We start from the raw sequence: 16586 nt of genomic DNA, 5'->3' as shown, positions 1-16586 counted from the left end.
TCTCTCTGTCTGCCTCCCTCCTCCTCCCTTCTGCCTTAGTCTTTCCTGCAACTGTGCTAGGAAGGCTGTTGCTGCTGGAGCCAAGCTTTTGCAACTGAATTCGTGCAAGAAACATGCACATGTGATATGATTACGCTGTACTTGGAGCACTGCTTGTTTTATATGCTGAGTCATTGCTAAAATGTTTGTCCCAGCTGATGAGCTACTAATGCACTGACACAATGGCTCATAGGATTTAGGACAGGCATATCCAAAGTCCGTTTTGGGGGCCTAATCTGGCTTGTCGGTCGATTTAATCTGGCCCCCGTGCCAGCATATGTCCTGGAGTAAAAATCCTAATAAAGCTCAGCAATTTCAATCCTAAAAAAAAGGTCAACAACTTTGGTCGGCCCTCACGCATGTTCACTTCATCAAATCTGGCCCTCTTTGAAAAAAGTTTGGGCACCCCTGATTTAGGCAGGTGGTTTGCAGCATGCCACACCTCAAAGTGGTTTTAACATTTAAAGTACCTTGGAACCTGTTTTTCCTAATGTCCTTTTGGAGTGAAGAGAAGGGCAGGAAACATGCTAAACAAATGTGTACAAGACAACATGTTTCCTTATCCCATTGCTAGGGCAGTGCCCTAGTATTGACACAATAGTGACCACTGATGCTGGTGCTTTCTTGCTGCTCCCTGTATAGCACAGCTGTGCCCTTAACCTGTCTCCCCAGGGCCCTTCATCATCCAGGTTCACAAAAGTTCACAATTCAGCTTTCCATGTTTGCCATGGGGAGTGCTCCATTGCTTTATGTCAAGTGTAACAAGAGGGACTTCAGCCTTTCTTTCCAATATGAGCTGTGGGTCAGGGCTGGTTTCCCAATGTTGCACTGTGCCTGGAAGCACAGTGGAACTACAGAGATGATTCCCCAGGTCCAATAAGCATAAAGATCAGAGATAAGTCTCTGTTTGCTCTTTGATAGTAAACAGCAGGAGCAGGGTGTTTTCTTTGACGTTAGGACTGTGGTCTCACAGCGCTAAGGTGGAAGATCAGGAAAATGCTGCCAGCCCTTTGACAACTTCCTGTTCAGAGAGTGAGCACAGAGTTATCTCTCATCTTAGCACTGTATTGTTTAGATTGGAGATAACAGACACCAGCCAAGTGACTGACAGATAGGCGTGGTTTGCCAAAAATGACCTCACAGGCCTAAGGCAGAGAGAGGCCTAGCAAACCTAACTTAGAGTCTTAGGCTAGAGGTTCCCCACTGCTGTAGTGGACTCTCTTACCTGACAGCCTTTTACAGTACAAACAATAAAAATGATACCCTTTTTTGGGGGAAGCACATTAGATCAGTTTGGCATTCAAAATGGACTTCTCTTCTACATGTCATTTCTCTATTTTTCTCTTTTGCCCAGGTTGTGCGGGTACCCCCCTTTCTATTCCAACCATGGTCTGGCCATTTCTCCGGGCATGAAGAAACGGATCCGGATGGGCCAGTACGAATTTCCCAACCCAGAGTGGTCAGAAGTATCTGAGGAAGGTAAATGTTTGTGAACAGAAGCTGCTATTCTCCTCTGAAAGGGAAAATGGGATTTCAAAACCTGGAAAAATGTGATTCTCTGGGCTAGGGTTGGCTAACCTGTGGCCTTCCAGATGTTGTTGGAATACAACCCCCAATATTACCCACCCCTGCACTAACCTCATTCATTCCTTGGCTCTCTTGCCTTTCATGAGTGGCCTTTTTACTCATGACTAAGCTATGGCTCAAGAGGAGGTCTTGCTCTGGTTCAGAGAAATTGTTCTGGGCCACCATAGCTGGAGTGTTTTGCTGCCAGGGAAGAAAAAGTGCCTGCTGCCCCCATAGTATGGCTTCTGTTAAGTTGTGGGTGAACATATCAGGCAACACAGTGATTCTTCAAACAGCTCTTGTTTATTCAAAGGCCAGAACAGAACTGAACTGAAGGGTTCAGTCAGCCTGCTTATATAGAGCTCCAGTACAATGTAACTGTAACAATTTTCTAAAACTATCCAATCACTGAACGTCACTTTCGATCCCTTATTTGCATAACTATCTACAGTATCCCCCTGCTGGCCCACGGTGAGAACTTCAGTACATAACAGCTTCTGCTTTTCCTTTGCCCTGCCTTTCTCTTCTTCCTTTTCCTTCCTTCCCCTAGGGGATTCTGCTCCTGTGTTTGGAGGCTTTGGCAAGGTGAGGGTTCCCCCTGGACCTCCACACCCTCACAGCCCATGGCCAGATTGACTCTCCCCACTGCCTTTGTTATCTTGTGCATGCATGATATAAAAAGGTTGCAACATGGAGAGTGGGAAAATGAATAAAAATAAACACTGCACCCCCCAAAAAAGGCCAGGCCCCACAATGTCACACATGACAATTCTTTCAAGTACATTACTCATCATATGTACTAAAATTAATTAGTATTAAGAGTCCTCAGAGTACTTTTCATGTGTTATCTCCACAAGCAACGTATTTGCTCAGGAGAAGTCCCTTCAGGTTTTTATATGAGTCAAAGCATGTTCTCCTTAAAATAGACCCATCCCTTTGTGTACATTCTCTCTCCTTTTGCCGTGCAAGCTTCAGGATTTCTGCAACATCTGAAGAGAGCTTTAGAATGAGGTGGCGAGACACAGTGTGTGTTGTTGTTAATGCTGTTGCCTTTCCTCCACCTTCAGTTAAGCAGCTGATCCGGAATTTGCTGAAGACGGATCCAACCCAGCGAATGACTATAATGGAGTTCATGAATCACCCTTGGATCATGGTAAGAATCCACCTGTCATTTCTCAGGAAGAAAAACTGGTGCAGAAGCCTAGGCTGAGAAACATGAGTGCAGGGAGTCTGAGATAGCTTTATAGATAGAGAAACATTTTTCAGCTCAATTCCAATTCCATTGTGAGAAAACTCCTGCAGCTGCATGGCAGTAAGGGGGCAGGGGAGAGAGAAGAGAGGCAAAAGTGGATGGGACCAGAGGGGAAAGTGGGCAGAGCACTGGGTGTAGGTTGTATTCCAGCCATGCAGAAGTCAGAGGCTTCTACAGTACACACACCGCTACATCCGATCAGGCAAGGGGCATGATCACCACCCAGCCAGTCAAAGAAGGACAGAAGAAGTCTTGGCAAGTCCCAAGGACTGGAAAGAGAGTTTCCCAGGCCGGAGGCTTCCCAAACCCTAGACTAAAGCTCCATTTGTCTTCCCTCTGCAGCAATCAATGCAAGTGCCACAAACCCCGCTGCACACTAGCAGAGTTTTGAAAGAAGAGAAAGATCTTTGGGAGGACGTTAAGGTAAGTTGTCTGCAAGTTTCATCTCACACACTGCTAAGCAGCATGGATGAAGGTTACACAACTCCAGGTGTAAGTGATTGTGAGCCCGTCCATCAGTGCTGCAAGCCACTCCTAGCCTGTACAGTGGAACCTCGGTTTTCGAGCATCTCGGAAGCCAAATGATTCAGAACCCAAATGCCAAAACCCCGGAAGGTGAACGGCTTCCGCTGCGTGTTTTCCTTTTTTTCCCAATGGATTTTGCCAACCGCCCATTGTTCCTTGGTTTTCAAACATTTCAGAAGTTGAACGGTCTTCCGCAATGGATTACATTTGAAAACAAAGGTTCCACTGTAGTAGGTAATGCCAGATATGCAGGTTTAAAGGCCCTCCTCACTCTACCACAGTCTGAACTTGGAAGCTGGCTTTTGTGCCCATTGTTAAGTTTCAAATGGGATCTTTCCTCTGGATGACAGTAATGCCTGAAGCTAGAATAATTTGGCTAGCCAGATGTTAATTTGTTTCCTCTACCTCACATTTGTAGGAGGAGATGACAAGTGCCTTGGCCACCATGAGAGTGGATTATGAACAAATCAAGATTAAGAAAATTGAAGATTCATCCAACCCGTTGCTTATGAAGAGGCGGAAGAAAGCAAACCCCGCTGAACCTACAGCACTCCCCCACTGAGGATTCAGTAGAGCCAAACCTGGTGGTTGTGAAAGCAATAACTATATCTATATATTTTTTAAAACAAATTGGAGATAAAGACTGTCATATCAAACACATGGAATTCAGATCTTTATACCAGACTAGTTATTTTTTTTTTTAGCTGCCTCTCATGGTTCTGACCTTTCTGAGGTCCAGCAGGAGACAGCTGCTCTATGTACAAAACATACTTTTATGTTATTTCCCAGCCCCTAGTCCTGTAGGGAAATATTTCTGGTAATCAGATTTTGTTTGTTTGTTTAGTAACATCCCCCCTTGGTTTTTTTCTCCTTCAGAGACACTGAAATTCCTGTGATCACCATTTAAAGGTTAATAATATAAATAAAATATATATAATCTATATTTTTAAAACTACTGTAGAGCTGAAATCAAGATAGGAGTCCTGTGCTGAGTACAGCGGTTGTTGTTTTAGAGTTAAAGGCTTTCAGTTTGTGTCGACAACAACAACAAAAGGCCAGGGCTGTTGAAGAATTCCACCTGAAAACAAAGGCACTGACGATACTGTGGTCTTCATTTAACATCAAGAACTGTTCTTGGCTGATGGACCTTAAATTCAGTTTGGGAAGTTATTGTCCCAAGTACAATAGGGCTCCTTAAACTGAAAGCCTTCTGCCTCTAACTGTGCAATCACAGGATTGACTTCCTCTCACTTGTGCGTTTGTGGATTGTATGTAATAATGTGATAGGATGGATATTGTAAGTATAGGCAGGAAGGCCCACCCGCTTCTGTATTCTACCTTGAATTTTTGAGGGGTAGTGTGTGGGGAGGGTCCATGAAGCACCCAGAATTCAGTTATGATCTCAGGGTTATTTGGGTGGGTGGGAGGGATGGAAAGTAGGTGTTTGTTGAGTGGAGACGTTCATGATTGATCTGTTTCAATAACTGATGCAGCCTTCCTGGAGCACTACATCAGAATATGTCCTGTTGCCCAGTTTCCACCACCATCTTGTGCCGTGTTAAAACTTAAGACCTTGATGCAGTTCTAAAGATCTCATGCTGCAAGGTTGCAGGCTCATATCCTCCACCCCAGCTGTTTTGTTGTGGCTCTTGCATCGTTCTGTGTTGCTGTTCACAAGCATCCTGATCTTTTACTTTACCAGGAAACTGCAACTATTTGGAGCACATAGCAAAAGGCTCAAATCTGAGATTTGCATCTCATTGGAATATAACTTGGAGTTCATGTGGCACAGGACCTGCCAGATGCACACTCTGATATGTGAAGAAAAAACAGAAACAGTACCATAAAAATGAGTCTTTTTTAGATGGATTCCTTAGCATCTTTGGGTGTTGAATAGCCAGATGGCACAAATGTTAATATGGGAATATGATGATGGGAATTCTGCCTAGAAAACCAAAAAGTCTCAGCTCAAGTTTGAAGGAGGGAATTGACATGTGCTGCAGACTTGGGCACATTTGTCTAAAGTCAAGCTCTCTTGAGTCTTACTCTACTTGTACGTTAGGGAAGAAAAGCAGGACAGTATTCCTTCACATAAACTTTTGCCTCATTATGCTGGTGGTCAATCCCTTTTTCTGCCTCTTTCTGTATATCTTTAGTCCATGAATGAATATCTTTTGCCACGTTTGTTTCACTGGCATACTAGTGTTTTAAAAACACACACTTTCCCTTTTTTTTTTAAAGAAAGGTTTAGCTTTTAGGTGGCATTTTAGACACTGTATGAAATTTTAATTTGTAAAAAAAAAAAGTTTTAATTTTTGTTGTTGGTGGTGTCTCATTGCTGGAAAAAAAAAATTTGCTCTGCTTTTTCCCCATTTTGGATTAAAGACACCCAATACATCAGAGTTTGTGTTTGTGTGATCCATGGTGGGGGGTGGGGGGAGCCAGAACAGGCTTGGCTCAGAAAGGCCTGGCTATATCTGTAGCACAGAAGTGTGATCAAAGAGTTTTCTAGCAGTTATGATTTTAATACAGATCAGCTTTTCACATACAATGAGTTGTGGATTGTGCTAAAGACGGCATGCAAGCAGGGAGTTTCAGACATATACCAGCAGTGGCTACTTGGAGAATATTGGCATGGAAGAGCCACATGAAAAGAATCGAGCATCATATATATGACACTTCAATAATATCTGTTTCAGATATCTACTGCAATATTCAGTTGGGGAGAGTATACGATGCTGCCAATGAGAATCTCCTGAGATGGCATTGAGAGAGCAAGGCCTCTGACATTGATCTTAATTCCCAGGCAGACCTAGTGGTGGAACAATGTGCCACTAACTTCAGTCTGCCCCTCCATTGTAGGCTCAGGCTGTATATATGTGTAAATAAACTGTATATTGGGACGTGGGGGGCGCTGTGGGTTAAATCACAGAGCTTAGGACTTGCTGATCAGAAGGTCGGCGGTTTGAATCCCTGCGACGGGGTGAGCTCCTGTTGCTCGGTCCCAGCTTCTGCCAACCTAGCAGTTCAAAAGCACTTCAAAGTGCAAGTAGATAAATAGGTACCGCTCCAGCGGGAAGTTAAACGGCATTTCCATGTGCTGCTCTGGTTCACCAGAAGCGGCTTAGTCATGCTGGCCACATGACCCGGAAGCTGTACACCAGCTCCCTCAGCCAATAAAGTGAGATGAGCGCCCGCAACCCCAGAGTCGGTTACAACTGGACCTAATGGTCAAGGGGTCCCTTTACCTTTACCTAAACTGTATTGTAGAGTCTCTGCTGTGCCTCATTTCCAAAAGGAAATACATACCCCAGTGTAAGCATCTGGAATCTCACACTAGAGATTGGAGTGGTGTGTTACACCGGTGTCAGAAGTGGGACACTCCCCCCCCCCCCAAAAAAAAATATTATAGAAACTATTTTGTTAAGGGTGCTGGGATTTGTAGCTTTGTGAGGGGGAACTACAGTTCCCAGAATTCTTTGGGGGAAGTTCTGTATTTTAAATGTATGGTTTGGATCTGCTCTGTATTGACAGGAAGCCTCTACTAGACAGAGCCAGTTGTCTAGCTCTGGTGCATCCATTGCCCTTAAAGTGGCTTTAAGTTAGCATTCTGGGTTTCGAAGAGAGTGCTTCCTGGATTTTGTGACACTGCTTCAGTAATGCCGATGTCACGTGCAGCTTTTAAAATCTGGCCAAGAGATTTTAACATGTGAGCACACAAATAGAAGGGCAAAGGTACCAGACAAATTTAGGCTTTCTCCAGCACACACATTGTAATTTGGCCTTTGCAACACAAAAATGTTGTGAAAGCTCATGTATGGCTGCCTTTGGAAAAGACTGTGGCTTGCCAGTATCTTTTTCTAAGCAAACAGCACTGAAATCAGCATTTGTCATTGAGGGTGAATTGTAGAGTTGGAAGCCATAAGTTGAGCAGAGGAATGAAACAGCTCAACTACCTCAATGTGACACAGAAGGAAACCAGAGAAACCTCTTTCTTGCTGTTGAAAACTCAGCATTATAGTTACCGTATTTTTCGCTCTATAACACGCACCTGACCATAACACGCACATAGTTTTTAGAGGAAGAAAACAAGAAAAAAATATATTCTAAATGAAACAGTGGATGTATGATTTTTGTGGTTCATGCTGTGGCCACAGACAGTAATTGTTTAGGCAGATTTGTACCTTCCAGCAGCTCTGTTGCTTTGTTTTAAAAATATATATAATTATTATTTTGGAGATGCTGCATTTTTTGGAGATTGCATCGATATTTGGAGATTGCATCAATATAAATTTATTTAATGGCACTTGATGCACCATATATCAGCTTATTTTTTGTTGATTGGACCTTTATTCCCTTAGAGGCCAATTTATACATTATTTTTGAGCTGGTAAATTCCACTTATTTTTTTCAACACTTTCATTGCCTTTTCTCAGTATTACAGAGGTATTTTATCAACACAACAGATTATAACAAGAGCATAAGAATGAAGCAAACAAAACAAAAATTCACACTTTTGCTCATTTCCACCAGAGTAGCCACAACTGTTAAGGCCTTACTGCATTTCAACTCATGCAAAGATGGCTGCATGAGTTCATCCAAGAATTCGAGTTACAGTCATTTATTTTGCTAGATATACCACGCATGAATTGTGGGTAATTTTGTAGAAATCTGTTTCTAAGTGAATTCTATTGAAGAGTGCCAAGTTGGCATAAAAAGAGTCATGTTTCTTGGCCTCCTTGACTAAGTTTCAGTCAGTGGCTGTACCCGCTCCCCACATAATAGCTTTCATGTTGAAAGCGGCTTGTAAGAAAACAGGTACCATATCAGAAAATAGTCAAATGTTTCTATGGGCACATTTTTGCCATAGCAAGGGTCCCAGGGGGAGGAGAGGAGGAAACCCCATTGTGTTACTGGAAGTCATGGTGCTAGATCCCACTAGTGCAACTATCTAGTTGAATTTGGTCTCATGAGTTAGAATGGTGGCATCGTTGGGGTTGCAACTCTGTTGATGGAAGTAGCAACACACCCTTTTTCTCACACTTTGCTCCTAGCTGAGAGTAAAACAAATATGAAATGGCACTCATTTCTGTGAAGGCATCACAGTTCAAAGGAACTGTTTTGTCAATGAGTGGGAGGTGGTGAGAATTTGAATGTAGAAGTGAACTTGTTCAGGAGGTTCAGAGTCCAGCTGAATGAGATTCAAAGTTCTCAAGCAAATGGTCCTAGCCATTCTGCTTTGCCAGTGCATTCTGTGGGGAATGTGTAGATGAAGCAGACCCTTTCCCCCAAACCACAGGCCAACTTTGGCAAGCGGTTGAAACCACCCACCTATCAATCACCTAATATCATCATGAGATCAGATGAGGGAGAGGTGGGTAGCCCTAGCCACCTGTCAAACTCTGCCTGTCTGGAGGGGGTGGATAAAGAGTTAGCCCACCAGGCCAAAAAGGTTCCGCACCCCAGGTTTAAGGTAAGCTATCTAATTGGTTGCTTGTCAGAATTAAGAATTTTGAATTGCAAGTAGGGATCTTATTAAAGTATGGCAAAACATCGACACCAGCTTTAACACTGCCTCAGTATGAAAAGGGCTGGAGCTGCAAAAGTGTATGCAGGCTGGGATGGAAAATAAGCAGCCTCACTGGATGGATTTGCAGTCCGCTGGCACGTGGGGCGTTTTGCATCCAAGCCCCTGTCTGCATGCAATTTGCACAGAACTGACCTCAGAACAGGAAACGGTATAAAACTGTGTTTATAAACAGTGTTTACAAATGCTTGATAGATGTTACAGTGTGTTAATTACCTTTGTTAAGTTATTGGGTTCATGTTGACCTTTAATTCACTTTATAAGAAGGTGCTGGTTTAGAATTTCTACTGAAAACCGGAGGTAATTTCAAAACAACATGTTCCAAGATAAATTGAAGGTGTGATGCCATTTTGCTGCATCATAAGTATAACTGGAAGTCACGGCTAGCTGTGAGATAAATATATCATTTTATGACTGTGTTTGGAACAAGTTGAGCAAAGATGATGCTTTATTTTCACCTAATGACAACGATTACGGACACAACCACCTTCTGTAGGTGGGGAGGAAGAAATATTTATTAGAACACTGATAATGAGTTTTATCAGATGGTACATATGTCTATAAATAACTATGTTCAGGGTTTGTTTGTTTTACATCATCACCATTTTCCTCCCTAAAAACTTAACGTAGTGTTATGATTATTAGGATTGCCGACTGAGGTCTTTCTCTGAATGCCGCCACTCACTGAAGTGAGTTATACTTGCAGAAAGGTGCCTTTTCTGTGGTAGCACCCTGGTTTTGAAATTCCCACCCTAGAGGAGATGGTACCTTGGGTTACAGATGCTTCAGGTTACAGACGATTCAGGTTACAGAGTCCGCTAACACAGAAATAGTACCTTGGGTTAAGAACTTTGCTTCAGGATGAGAACAGAAATCGCACGGCGGCAGCGGGAGGCCCCATTAGCTAAAGTGGTACCTCAGGTTAAGAACAGACCTCCAGAACGAATTAAGTTCTTAACCTGAGGTACCACTGTACTTGGATTGGTGGGTAGTTTAGACATTTTTAAACAAAGTGATAATAAGTAAAGTTCAGATAGTACAGCAAAGTTTAGATAGTACAGCACAACAAATATTAAATCACTCTGGAACTAAAACGCATAGGACCAAATGACACATGAGTATGTTTGCTAAACACATACTCACTTTTTGGCTATAAAAATAGACTGCGGGTCTATATTTTTTTTAATCACAACGTAATCCTAATCATGGGACGCGGGTAGCGCTGTGGGTTAAACCACAGAGCCTAGGACTTGCCGATCAGAAGGTCGGCGGTTCAAATCCCCGCGACGGGGTGAGCTCCCGTTGCTCAGTCCCTGCTCCTGCCAACCTAGCACTTTGAAAGCACATCAAAGTGCAAGTAGATAAATAGGTACCGCTCCGATGGGAAGCTAAATGGCGTTTCTGTGTGCTGCTCTGTTTCACCAGAAGCAGCTTAGTCATGCTGGCCACATGACCCAGAAGCTGTCCACCGGCTCCCTTGGCCAATAAAGCGAGATGAGCGCCGCAACCCCAGAGTCAGTCACGACTGGACCTAATGGTCAGGGATCCCTTTACCTTTACCTTTAATCCTAAACATGCATACTCAGAAGCAGACATTAATTCAATGGACCTTACTCTCGTGTAAGTGGGGGTTAGGATCACAGCCTAAATGGATGGGAGACAGGAGTAAAATACTCCCCCCTACTGCTTGCTTCGCTGTGCTGCACACTTTAATTCCCCACTCCCTGTCTATCTACTCAAAGTGGGGAGGAGAGAGCGGGTGCCAGGTTTACTCCCATTCTCTGTGTTCTATTTAGTAATGAAAGTATACCCAAACCAGCAAGCACATGTTTAGCAGACATCAACACTTCTGGTTTTTCAACAACGCCATTTGAATACATACAAATGTACCCCAAAATAAAGTAAATGGAGGCTACTCCTCTACTAGAGTATTAGTGCAACCCAACACCTCTTTTCTCTACCCTTTTGCCTTCCTTCCTACATTCCTGGCACCTTCATTACACATCTTTAGGTGACAGGAGAAAACTCTTCAACCAGGCATTGGGCTGATTAACATTCTAAGGGCTTTAAAATGTGTCTGTGGGAGGGGAAGTTATTGGTTTGCTTGGCTTTTGTTTTATCAAGTATTTTGTATTTTCATTTTGTATTTTTATGTTGTAAACTGCCTCTGTGATCTTCAGATGAAGGGCGGCATGCAAATTTAATAAATAATAATAATTCCATCATTGGATTTCCAGTTCTTAACAAACCTACTTATTTGATAATGCGCAATGAGTTCTTCATTCGCGCCATAATTATCGCTTTAAAAATTATAAGCTGTCTTTCCAGCACTCAAGGTAGCATACAGAGATCACTGCTTCGCGCTGAGCAGGAAAAAATTCTCACTGATGCCACTTTAGAATAATTGATTGAAACCACAGGGAAGAGCCATAGCTCAGTGGCACCACATCTGCTTTGCATCCTGAAGGTCAATTCCTGGCATCTTCAGGTAAGGCCCAGAGAACTATTGCCAGTCAGTTCCGACATTGCTGAGCTAGATGGACCAATGGCTGGGCTCAGAATAATGTAGCTTCCTATGTTCCTATGCTTCCTATCCATAACCTGCTTTTCCCCATCCTAACCAGGCCTGATCCTGCTTAGCTTCTGAGATCAGACAAGATCGGGCGTGTTCAGGGTAGTATGGCCATAGACTCATAACCTGCTTTTTAGCCAAAAAGACCTCAACGTGGTGTACAAAAACTAACACAGTAGTAAGATGGCCATCGCCCTCAGGCTTATAATCAAAAGGATGTGAAAAAACATGTCATCCATAATCAGCATATTTTTATTTGGCCTAAATTCTCTCCCAGTTAAAAATATTCCCCATGAAAGGCAGAAGTGGTAGCCAGCTAGTTTGATGAGACAAGCCTGTGGTCTTCTCTGATGCTGTTTGTTTATGGTGGTATATAACTAACACCGTCATATAGACTCACTCAGGCCAACTCATATTTTAAATTCCAAACCACAATAGCATGTGATATTGGGAAGTAAAATCAAATGCTTCCCCATCATACATGTATAGTGGCGGCAGTTTTCCCCACCCTAAACTAACCAGAGGGCTTATGGAAGAATTTACTGTATTTTTCCGTGTATAAGATGCCCCCATGTAGAAGACGCCCCCTATTTGGGGGGACTCCAAATTAAGAAAACACCCCTCAGCACTACCCATGTATAAGACGAGCCCCAATTTTAAACCTAATTTTTTGCTTTAAAAAAACCTAGTCTTATACATGGAAAAATACGGTACATCAATAAATGTTTATTAGATTAACAACTTGAGTTTTCAACAGAATCCTCTAAATTCTCAGTACTTGCACCAGTTTCTTGTTCGCATATGGCTGATGCAATTCCAGGTAAAATTGTTGCAAACACATTTTGACTATAAGCAGTACCTTTGCTTGTTGCTGTGATGGCAGATGGTTGTCAAATTTTGTCTGATGCTATCTAATGTAAATCACGTTGCATAGTTTTTGAGAAAGATGACCAAGTGATTTAATACATAGCACCAGAAAAAGAGGTGCCAGAACTCATCATGAACACCTCCCTTGTTCTCTTATATAATGCCAATGGGGCTCACTAATTACTACAGATTTTCTAATCTTGAAATGTTTGCCAAAGCTATTTGGATGTTAATCTAGATTAGTTACGGGTGGTGAGCATTTTAGGAGTGACCAGCTGACATGTGATCGCCAATGCGCAGGTCCTTTTGGACCCAGAAGAGGGTGTAACACGGGCATAAGGGGGAGGGGCATAAGGGGGTGGGACATGCTTATGCATGTTCTGCTAATGTCCACGGGGGCCAGGAACGGAACCCCTACATGAAATGGTCACCACCTGTGTATGGAAATATGCCGTTTAAACACAATGGGCCTAGCCTAAAAATTGCTCTGCTAGCCAGTGTGAACACGATGGCACTCACTTACTGCTTTATCTAACAACATCAGTACAACACTGTTCCAGGAACATTCACCAGCACCAATATGCCAAGACAAATAATGAGTTACTAACCGGAAGTTGGCAGAAAGAGACAGTTAAAAGATATGCGACTAAAAGCTTGCGTACGTTACAATACTGCGCCTTAGCTCTTGTTCCTTGGCCTGCTCTAAATTCTGAATGCATGGCAAAATGATTGTTGTAACAGCTTCACCCTGTGCTCTGATTTCCATCTAGCACATGATGAATTATATGGGGGAAGGTCCCCAGGGCCCAGATTAAACTGCTGTAATCTGGTGGACTAGCAGAAGCCAACGCAAGATCACCCAGTAGCACAATGTTCTCTCCCTGCTGCTTCCCCACTCCCCACCAATTCACTCTGGGTGGTTGGGAAAATGCAGGATAGGAGAGGGGTGATTGTTCTACCAGGTAAATAGAAATGGCCACAGATGGAAAATTTATTTTAGTGACGCTTAATTCTACCCCAGGAATATAGGTGTGGGGTGAAATAGTCAGGTGGGCAAGTGAATTGTAGAGCGTTATTTATTTATTTATTTATTTATTTGATTATTTACAAGCTTCCAACTCATAGAAAAGTATAATGATGAGGCACAATGACATCATTAAAACTTCATAATATTATAAAGTAATAAAATACAGAGGAAACTGTCAACACAATATTTTAACAAATTCAAAAATCTGATAAATCTTCCAGTTTTGCCACTAAAAGTTTGGATGGGATATTTCAGATTCAAGATACATTTTTTAAAATTGTGAATTCCACCCCGTCTGTCCCAAAATGGAGTCAATGTAACTTTACTGGAAACTGCTGATAGTTTTGAATATTACATATTTGATGTCTGATACATATTTAAAACATACAAGTGTGGCCAGCTGCTAAATATAATTTAAAGTCAACAAACATTGTATGCTACTTGTCCATGTTAGCTGCCCATGTCAGCTTGTACAAGTATGAAACACTGTCAAATATCAAATGTTGAAAGGAAATATCAATCGGATATGAATATGCAAGTTAAGGATACCAAAAGCAAATGTTTCGTGAATATCTAGCAAACCTCTGAGCAGTTGAAGACACTGTGGAGAATAATTGGAAAACCCATGTTTTACCAGTGATTCAGAGCAAATAGCAATCCACTGAAAGCCCAATTGACGTTCCGATTCAGTGGTGAAAGGCAGGTTTTCCTGGGGGAAACATGGACCTGTGCCTCAAAGCATGGCACAAAAGGAAGTGTGGACCAACCCTGTGACCAAGGGAGAAGTAAGATCTGTTGGGGTGTTAATTCTGTGAGCCCCTCCATATTATGCTTGGGTTGTATATATGTGTAAATAAGGCTATATATCCTAAAGACACCACAGCCTCTGCTGACCCTCATGCCATATGAACTGAGCCCTGAGTCTCTCACTGCTTATCTCTTTTGACATGCTTCTGGGAGTTTGTGACAGTGGCTCCATTGACACTATTTTTGGCCACATCCACACCATTTAACATTTAAAGCTTCACTCTACCACTTTAATAGTCATGGCTTTCCCCAAAGAATCCTGACAACTGTAGTTTGGTAAGGGTGCTGAGAGTTGTTAGGCGACTCTTATTCCTGTCATGGTGCTACATATACCAGAGTGGTTTAACCATATCTTCATCTTCCTGCAGAGCTCTGGGAATTGCAGCTCTGTGAAGAAGAAGAGGAGTTTGGATTTGATATCTTACTTTATCACTTCCCAAAGGAGTCTCAAAGCGGCTAACATTCTCCTTTCCCTTCCTCCCCCACAACAAGCACTCTGTGAGGTGAGTGAGGCTGAGAGACTTCAAAGAAGTGTGACTAGCCCAAGGTCACCCAGCAGCTACATGTGGAGGAGCGGAGATGCGAACCCAGTTCACCAGATTACGAGTCCACCGCTCTTAACCACTACACCACACTGGCTCTCCAGTGAGGGAAGCAGAGGTCTCCTGACAACACTCTTAACAAACTACAGTCCCCAGGATCTGGGGAAGGGATCCATGCCTGTTAAAATTGTATCATAGTGTTTTACATGTGCAGATGTGTACCCCGTTTGAGAGTTGCTGCCGTAAAATGGTTTCTCAGCCATTGGCTTCCTACTTACTGTACACTGGTAACATGGGAAAGTTCTTATCAGCTAAGTGGAAGAGGTAACTGTGGGAGGCCCACTGCATCCTTTTGTTAACCAAGGCTTAGAGACAATTTCTCAATTGTGAGAAAGCCGATACCTATCAGTAAATGAAAAAGCTGACTGAAAAAGTTACTATATCTGTTAACAAAAAACCTCAGAGATCCCCCACTGGTTACTATATTGCTGGCATTCCCACTTCAGACTTCCTTTGGTCGAGGGACACTCACCCAAACTGTGTTCTAACTTTAATTCACACGTGAATAGCTGAGTAACTCACATGACCCTTTGGTAAACCAATTTGTGTCGAGACATTTCTTTTCAAATTATTTAACTGAAGCCAACTTTGTTTCTGAGAAGCTGCCTATATATATGTGTAGCCCTGACCTCATGTACCACACAGTAGCCAGCACAATTTATCTGACTCATGGAACCAAACGAAAGCCCTCAAAATGCTCCACTACCCTACTTTACAATACTGACAACTCAACAACTACTTCTTTAGTTCACTAAATAACTAATAAGGAGATAACGGTCGAGGACTTATATGAAAGCAAGGGTTAGGGGGGGAGTGTGATCCTGGTTATGAGAAAATGACTATTAAGGCATGAGGGGGAAACCACAACATAATTTGTGCAGAAACCAAAAATACTTTTCTGATCATTGCACCTCACTGTCAGGATAATTACATGCTGGTCATACTAGTCTGGACAGACTCCCTCATTGACTTTTGTCATGCTCCTTCACCCTATCTAATGATGCAACAACGTGTTCCCTGCCCCAAAGATGAAGGTGGAGCAGAGAAGCTTCTGGCTGAAAAAATGGTGCTTTAATTTGCTTTGGTTGGTTTAAGAGTGAAAACAGCACATTCTACCTATAGTATTTGCAAGATTACAAATCATGCATGGGGACTGCATTAGATGGAACAAATTTTACTTAGTGGTGTGCTGCTACCAAGCTTAGCTTCCTTCCCTGCAGTTGTCACCCAGAACAGATTTCCCCCATACAACCACTTCCCTTATATAAGACATACTGTCTTCCCACAAGCAGAATGAAACAACCACCCCTCTACTTCTGGGCCCCCAGTGGCCTGTATACAGTAAAGAAAAAAAGGCATAGTGGCTGATAAAGGCAACAGGAAAACTGCTAGCAAAATGTCAGCGGCCTTCCCTTACCTGCTGTGCCTCCAATAATTTTAGAGAAAGAGGAGATGCATACTAGCAACCATGACTTCTTCCTACTGGCCTTCCTTCCTGAAGTGAGAGCCTTATGCAGCTGGGATCACAACACAACACACACCCCTCATTTGTAGCCTGATAGCTACAGGCTACATTAATCCCTAACCAGACCCTCACAGGTAGATGAGAAAGAACTCACTCCTCACCTTAAGGGAAACTTAGGAAATTTCTCTCCAGGATTTCCCCTGAGTACCCCACCCAGCCATGCATATTCCTACTTCGCTCTGATACAACATCACAATAGTCGTTCATTAAGAGAGGC

The 16586-nt window shown here is 42.8% G+C and overlaps 1 protein-coding gene across 1 annotated transcript in view; it reads left to right on the top strand.

The window, feature by feature from the left end:
• Positions 1-5782, top strand: part of MAPKAPK2 (MAPK activated protein kinase 2) — a 78839-nt gene extending 73057 nt beyond the window's left edge. The window contains exons 7-10 of the mRNA XM_083444533.1: positions 1394-1518; positions 2673-2758; positions 3200-3280; positions 3801-5782. Of these exons, the coding sequence (XP_083300659.1) occupies positions 1394-1518; positions 2673-2758; positions 3200-3280; positions 3801-3944 (436 nt within the window). The 3' untranslated portion in view covers positions 3945-5782. The remainder of the gene's footprint in view (positions 1-1393; positions 1519-2672; positions 2759-3199; positions 3281-3800) is intronic.
• Positions 5783-16586: the final 10804 nt, after the last annotated feature.

This window comes from Podarcis tiliguerta (assembly GCF_965153285.1).
Source record: "Podarcis tiliguerta genome assembly, chromosome: 6".
In the NCBI taxonomy this organism is placed as follows: Eukaryota; Metazoa; Chordata; class Lepidosauria; order Squamata; family Lacertidae; genus Podarcis; species Podarcis tiliguerta.
The sequence above is the reverse complement of the archived record's forward strand: the minus strand, read 5'-3'. Positions and strand labels throughout refer to the sequence as shown.